This window comes from Cyprinus carpio, chromosome B9 (genome assembly GCF_018340385.1).
Source record: "Cyprinus carpio isolate SPL01 chromosome B9, ASM1834038v1, whole genome shotgun sequence".
NCBI classification, from domain to species: Eukaryota; Metazoa; Chordata; class Actinopteri; order Cypriniformes; family Cyprinidae; genus Cyprinus; species Cyprinus carpio.
This window is the reverse complement of record NC_056605.1, coordinates 33,614,752-33,622,566: the sequence shown is the minus strand read 5'-3', so window position 1 is coordinate 33,622,566 and position 7,815 is coordinate 33,614,752. Positions and strand designations below refer to the sequence as shown.

At 39.2% G+C, this 7,815-nt stretch overlaps 1 protein-coding gene across 1 annotated transcript in view; it reads right to left on the bottom strand.

The window, feature by feature from the left end:
• Nucleotides 1-2,005: 2,005 nt before the first annotated feature.
• LOC109076668 (neuroligin-4, X-linked-like) overlaps nt 2,006-7,815 on the bottom strand; it is an 87,716-nt gene continuing 81,906 nt past the window's right edge. Inside the window, 1 exon segment of the mRNA XM_042731947.1 lies at nt 2,006-4,059. Within this exon segment, the coding sequence (XP_042587881.1) occupies nt 3,204-4,059 (856 nt within the window). The 3' untranslated portion in view covers nt 2,006-3,203.

Here is a 7,815-nt window from a genome sequence, read left to right as displayed (position 1 = left end):
TTCATACAGCATAAAGTATGAGGAAAGATTTAAAGAAGCAACATGATTCAGAGCGAGACTGAAACATGTACATGTCCATCAGTACCCTGTTAGGCAGACGAATGATTAATATATATTGACAAATGATAATTCATTATTACAGCATTGTGGATCCGTTGTGAAGCTTCTGTTACAGGAAAAGTAACAAATAATGTCTGAATACATCATTAAATGCTTAAAACATGAACTGAAAAAATGTGGAAAAATAAACAATGAAAAAATAAATATTCAAATATATTTATCAGTATTTATAAATCATTTTGCAAATGGACCATACTTACAGGAATTGAGTTATAGTTAGAGAAACATTATTATGTAGAAATAAGAAATAGTATGCAAACTTCCTGTTTACAGACTACAATCACAGGAAGTTAAACTTTCAGCTTATCTCATATTTCTGGAAAACAACAAAACCATTTTAATATCGATGTATTTCATTTATAGGTGGCCCGACATGTCAATTTCTGATCCAGCCAATGACATGATTTTGGGGGCAGGACTATCTATGTGACTGACCAATGGGAGAGTGTGTTAAAAAAAAAGCAGTACTTTTGCTAGTTTAATGAGGTTTAAAGCAAAGGAGAACTACATATGGATTTAACATAACGTTTTTATCAAAATTGTTTCATGTTACGCAATAACAATAAATAATGTTTTGAAATGGTCAAACATGGAGGGATGAAGATGGCAAAAGTATATTCAGAACTGTACACGAGCAAATGAAAAAAGTCCCACTGAAAGCAATACTACAAGCTGAAGATGATCTTTTTACAATTTATTCTATATGCTACATACACTAAAATGACACTATTCAGACTGAGAGAAAGATTACTGTCAGATAAAGGCCGTTGCCACACTGATACCACATTGCTCTTAAAGGTGCTGCAAGCAATAGTTTTAACAGAAAAATACATACTGTATACAATCTCACTACAACCTGATAGGTATCAGTGAAACATGTGCTATGAGAAATCACAGAACTAGACTGCAAAAAAAAAAAAACTTTCAGAAAAGAGTTTAGCTAATCAGAAACACTCTCTACCTGTCAATCATATCTTTGGAGGGCGGGGTTTAGAGATTTGAAGAAATGTGCAGAACAGTTGAAATAACTTCCAGCACCTTTAAGATCAGACAGCAGATCCTCTCAGATGGCACAGGAGTTTCACACTGCAACCTGATCTCATGTTCAAAATGTAAGAACTTGTGACACTTCTTTTTTTTCTTGAATTCTTGAGATTACAAAGTATTCAAAAAATGTTTTATTTACACCAAGAAAGACACCTGGAATATGATTGATTAAAGTTTAATTTGGCACAGAGATTAAATGTTTTTAGAAACCCTCAAAAATTAGCCACAGTGATCAGAGCTACTGCTGGTGGACTGCCATAAAGCACTGCTGTACATGACATAGATAGATAGATAGATATTTGCCACTGCCTAGCAACACTCTAACAACCACCTAAGACACTCAAGTAATTGCCTAAGAAATCCCTAGCAAAGCCCTAGCAATTGCATAGCAACAACTTAGAACATCCTAGAAACTGCCAAGCAAAACCCTAGCAATGCCCTAGCAACTGCATAGCAACAACCTAGAAGAGCCTAGCAACTGCCAAGCAGAACAGTAGCAATTGCATAGCAACACTCTAGCAACCACCTAAGACAACCTGGCTATTGCCAAGAGAATTGGATGTTACTTCCAACTGCCTAGGAACATCGATGCAACTGCATAGCAACACTCTAGGAACCACATAGAATACCCTAACAACTGCCTAGCAACACCCTAGCAACAAAAAATAGTTGAAAGTAGCAATTTAAGGTTCAATTAGTGATGTTAATTTTGACTGCCTTGCAACACTCTAGCAACCACCTAGAATGCCCTAGCAACTCCATAGCAACCTAGAACATCCTAGCAACAATCTAACAGCTGCATAGCAACATTTTTTCTATCTATCTATCTATCTATCTATCTATCTATCTATCTATCTATCTATCTATCTATCTATCTATCTATCTATCTATCTATCTCAGACAGCATGGCCTTAAAACCATCACATTTTTGAAAGTTTTTAAACTTCAGTCATAACATCGTTAAACTTCAAGCTATTAAAGCCATTTCGATTTGAATGGCCAGGTTTTCTACACCCAACATAATTATGAATATCTAGTTACAGCAAAATTGTTTACCAGATAATTTTGTTTACCAGGTGATTTATCGTCTCACACATTAACCAGGAAATCAGGATGCAAATTATACTTCTTCTTTCACATAATCATATTTTTTGAAAGTTCCAGTCTCTGCATCATGAATGCGAAAATGATTACATTCACTGATCACATTATGCAGGTTAATAAGTGTAACGTTATTTATTCATAAAAGAGTCTGTAACAAAATAACACCCTCAGTTAGGGCTGCACGCTTAATCAAATGCGATTGTCATGCGCATCTTGTCAGTAAAGCCAGTTCTGTGATTAACAGTAAATCATCATCACGTGCTTTCAGAAGGAGCAGCATTTACTAAATAGAGCCCTAGTTCACTGACAAGCTAGGCAAAATCACGTTCATAACCGCGATTTAATCACGCGATTATGAAAACTGTTTGCGTACAGTAGGTTCTCAGTGAACTATGGCTCTGTGTAGTAAATGCTGCTCCATCTGAAAGCACATGAAAATACCATATTTACTAACATGTTTTACTCCAAACTCACTTCATAACGTCAACCGAGTGTTTGAAATATATCCCCCTGTGAGGTGATGTGGGTTTTTACACAGAATAAGGCACGCAACATAATTCATAGTATTCTAAGCAGTGATAAAGGCTATGTCGATTAGCATTGCATTATTATATACTTTATTATAATAAAAATGATAATAAGACAAAGTCGTGTGTTTATTAGTCACGTTGAATTATTAGTCAACCGCTTTAGGCATTTCCTGGGTTTCTTCTGCGAGGCATATTTGTAGTTTCTCTGGCCTTCGTAGGGGGATTTACAGCTGATCACAGAACCATGCTTCCCTGAAAGATACGCATGACAATTCCAACTTCTGACTAATCGCGATTTATCGCCTTTGCTATTTAATTTCGATTAACCGTGCAGCGTTACCCTTAGTATTTGTGTTCGAGCACCTGGGTGCACATCTAAATCGTCCGTCGACTTGTGGCAAGTTATACTCTCGTCGTAGAGTGTCCATGTGGGAGGCCCGTGCTGCTCGGAGTGCTGTTCCCGAATGCATTGAACGGGTTGTGATATGATGGCGGCAAGTCGGCAAAAGAGCGAGGGATCATAGTGATGGTGTTCGGCGTCATCAGCGGCATGTCGTCAGGTGAACGGCGCAACGCTAGCGTGTAATCCGGAGGACAGGTCAGCTGAATCATATCGTGGCCTTGCAGCGAATCGCAATCGTGATCATGGCCGAGCTGCTTCATCTGCAGGGACATAAATTCTTCGCTCGGCACACGGGGGATATCGCTCACAAGATTTCTTGGCGGACTGTGCCTGCGACTTGACTCTAGGCGGTGTTTGTCCTTCTTGTAGTAGAGTGCTGCGAACGCAAGGATGTTTAAGAAGAGCAGAGACGCACCAACGGCGATCGTCACGCTCAGCTCGGTCGAATAATCTCGCACTTCAATGATAACCGTCCCATCACCGTGCTCGGGTGTCTTCTGCTGATCCGACATCTGTTTGGTGTTGGCCGGAGGAGCAGGCGGATGGCGGGTGGTCGATGGCAAGAGTTTGTTAGACAGGCGTTTGGTGTAGGAGAACGGCGTTGTGTCCTGTGGTGGGATTTTGGTCGTCGATGAAACGTACTGGAAGAGTTCATTGATGTTGTGTAAATGCGGAACTAACTCCAGCCAAAAGGCGATCTTGGTGGCTCTGTAGTGGTCGCGGACGCGAGGCTTCAGGCCGATGTGCAGGTAAAGCTGGTCTTTAGGATTGTATTTAGACCAGGCCACCTCCTCAAAGCGGTTTGGTTTAGTGTGGATGAACTTTGTGTCTTGAGGAACTGGCTGATTCGGGTCTCTGTGCAGTAAAACAAAACGTGTTAAATTAGTAACATCTGTACAGTAGTTAATGCTTCAGTTTGCATTTTTTTATCTTTCTTGTCAAATACTAAAATGTTGTTCTGATCAGATTCAGAAATAAAAAAACTCAATGCAGCAATTAAAGGATTAGTTAGTGAGGTTTTCAACTGCTTAGCAACACCCTACCAAAAAAATAAATAAAAAAGAGCCAAAAGCAGCAACTGAAAGGTCAATTAGTGATGCTACATTTGATTACCTAGCAACGCCCTTGCAACTACATAGCAACATTGTAGCAACCACCCAGAGTACCCTAGCTGCCTACCAACACCCTAGCAACAAAAATAGCTGAAAGCAGTCATTAAAAGGTCAATTAGTGATGTTACTTTCCACTGCCTAGCAACACTCTAGCGACTGCATAGCAACACTCTAGCAACCACTCAGAATACCCTAACAACTGCCTAGCAACCCCCTAGAAAAAAAATAGTTGAAAGCAGCAATTGAAGGGTCAACTAGTGATGCTACTTTCGACTACTCTATCAACCACCTGGAATACCATAGCAGCTGCATAGCAACCCAGAACATCCTAGCAACACCCTTACAACTGCATAGCAACATTTTATCAACCACCTAAAACACTCTATCTATCTATCTATCTATCTATCTATCTATCTATCTATCTATCTATCTATCTATCTATCTATCTATCTAGCAACACTTTAGCAACCACCCAGAATACCCTTGAAACTGCCTAGAAACACCCTAGCAACAATAAACAGCTGAAATCAGCAATTAAAGGGTCAATTAGTGCTGTTATGTTTGATTGCCTAGCAACGCCCTAGCAACTGCATAGCAACAATCTAACAACCAACCATAAAACACAACCAACAAAAAAACAAACATAATCGTGTTAGGACCACTTCCCACACACAACAAATACATTGCAACTACAATCATCGTGTCAGGACCGCTTCTCAAGTATCGACGAGGACATGAAAGGTTCAGCAGACTTTTTTGCTTTGAATGAATGAATTTATTGTCATGGTGTAAAGAACAGAAACTGCTCTTTGTTAATAATTGGAATCTTTTCTGGGAGCGTCCTAGGCTTTTTCGTGCTGATAGCCTCCACCCCAGCAGAGTCGGAGGAGATTCCTGTCGGACAACATCTCCAGGACGCTACGCTCCATATGACTAGTAAGCTAATTCTCAAATAACTTCAATGTTTGTTCTACCCATTTAAATGATAAAATTACTTGCATTGTCCAGTATATAAAGACTGCTTCTCCCCCCAGATTAGTGAGGTCAAAATATAAATGTAATACAGGCTCTAGAAAAAATCTGACAGTGATTAAACCAGAAAAATGCAAGATAAATGAAGATCTTTTTATTTTTTTAAGTTTGGGCTCCTAACCGTGCATTCACACTGCCACCGCCAAGAGCATCAAAGTGGCCATTCATTCAAGTCATTCATTCTCAATGTGAGCCGGCATCGAGCAGTAGCGCAGCGCGTCTTGGACGTTGAGAGCATCAAATAAGGTTGAAATTAGGTCAACATTATGGTAATGAGCTATGACACGGTTAGGCGGCAACCAATCGGAATGTAGAGGCCCACCGCTTGAGAGGATTCCAGAGAACGCAGCCCTGTACGCACATTTACAGTCTGGTATTAGTGCTTTATACATTATTAGGTAAAGGATCTTAATACTTTGTCCACAACAATATTTAATGAGGTTAACTTTACCCTCCTTGTGGTCAGTCTGCGCAAGATAGTGAAAGTGACAGTGAAAGTGACATGACATACAGCCAAGTGTGGTGACCCATACTCAGAATTCGTGTTCTGCATTTAACCCATCCAAAGTGCACACACACAGCAGTGAAGACACACACACACCCGTGAACTCACACCCGGAACAGTGGGCAGCCATTTATGCTGCGGCGCCCGGGGAGCAGTTGGGGGTTTGGTGCCTTGCTCAAGGGCACCTCAGTCGTGGTATTGCCGGCCCAAGACTCAAACCCACAACCTTAGGGTTAGGAGTTAAACTCTCTAACCACTAGGCCACGACTTCCCCCATGGTACAAGATCAACAAGCTTGTTTCCTTTGCGGCCCCTTTAAATACAAGACAAGCTTTTGATCTTCGAAATACTTCTGCTTAATGTTGCACTGTCAGATATGCAAAAGAAATTTCTCCTATCTCTTGCTCTGGCTACTATGTATAGACTGCCATGGCCATATACAGATTTCCTAAAATAATTTGCAGATTTCCTCTCAGTCCTTTTGGTAAATGTTGATAAAGAACTAATTGTCCGAGATTTTAACATTCATGTTAATAATACAAATGATGCATTAGGACTTGCATTTACTGACCTAATAAACACTTTTGGAGTCAAGCAAAATGTCACTAGGCCCACTTATCATTTTAATCATACACTAGATTTAATTATATCATTACTGATATAGATATCCTACCACAAACTGATGATGTTAATGACCATTTTCTTGTATTGTGCATGCTACATATTACTAATATTAACTATATGGCTCTGCGTTATCATCCAGGCAGAACGTACTGTGCCATGGTAAAACAGTAATACCCATTCTCTCAAGAAAGAAACTCGTAATCTTGAATGCATGGAGAAAAACTAACCTGGAAGTTTTTAGAATTCCGTGGAAAAACAGTATGTCCAGCTCTAAAAGCTGCCAGGGCCAAGCATATCCACAAACTCATAGAAAATAACCAAAACAATCCAAGGTTGTTATTTAGCACAGTGGCTAGATTAACAAATAACCAAACACCACCCAATCTGCATATTCCCTCACAGTTAAAAAGGGATAACTTTATGAATTTCTTTACTGATAAAATGACAGGATGAGCTAAATAAACGTATCACTGATTCTAAACCAACAACATGCCTGTTAGATCCTGTACCCACTAAATTACTGAAAGAGTCCTTACCTGTAGCAGAAGAACCGCTTCTCTATATTATTAACTCATCGTTATCTTTAGGTCAAGTTCCTAAACCATTCTAGCTGGCGGTTTTAAGCCTCTTATTAAGAAACCACAACTAGATCTTAATGAACTGGCATATTACAGACCCATTTCAAATCTTTCGTTTATGTCTAAATATTAGAAAAAGTTGTGTCTGCTCAGTTGTGCTTCAGTCAGGTTTCAGGCCCCACCATAGCACAGAAACTGCACTTGTTAAAGTTAGAAATGACTTGCTTCTTGCTTCAGACCAAGAATGCATCTCATTGCTACTTTTACTTGATCTTAGTGCTGCGTTTGACATCATAGGTAATGACATACTCATAGATCATTTACAAAACTATACGAGTGTTCAAGGGTAGGTTTTAAGATGGTTTAGGTTATATCTGTCCAATCGCTACCACTTTGTTTATTAAAACAGGGAGTCATCTCAATTATTACCAGTAAAGTATGGAGTGCCACAAGGATCTGTCCTAGGTCCTCTGCTATTTTCAATATACATGCAATCTCTTGGTAATATTATTAGAAAATACGGAATTAGTTTCCTTTGTTATGCTGATGATACTCAACTATATCTCAACAAGACCAGATGAAACTTCTAAATTATCTAAACTAACAGAGTGTATTAAAAATGTAAAAGATTGGATGACCAATAATTTTCTCCTATTAAATTCGGATAAGAGAGAGATATTACTTATTGGACCAAAAAACAGTTCACAGAATCTCTTGGATTACAATTTTGCAAACTAGACGGATGTACTGTTTACGTTTA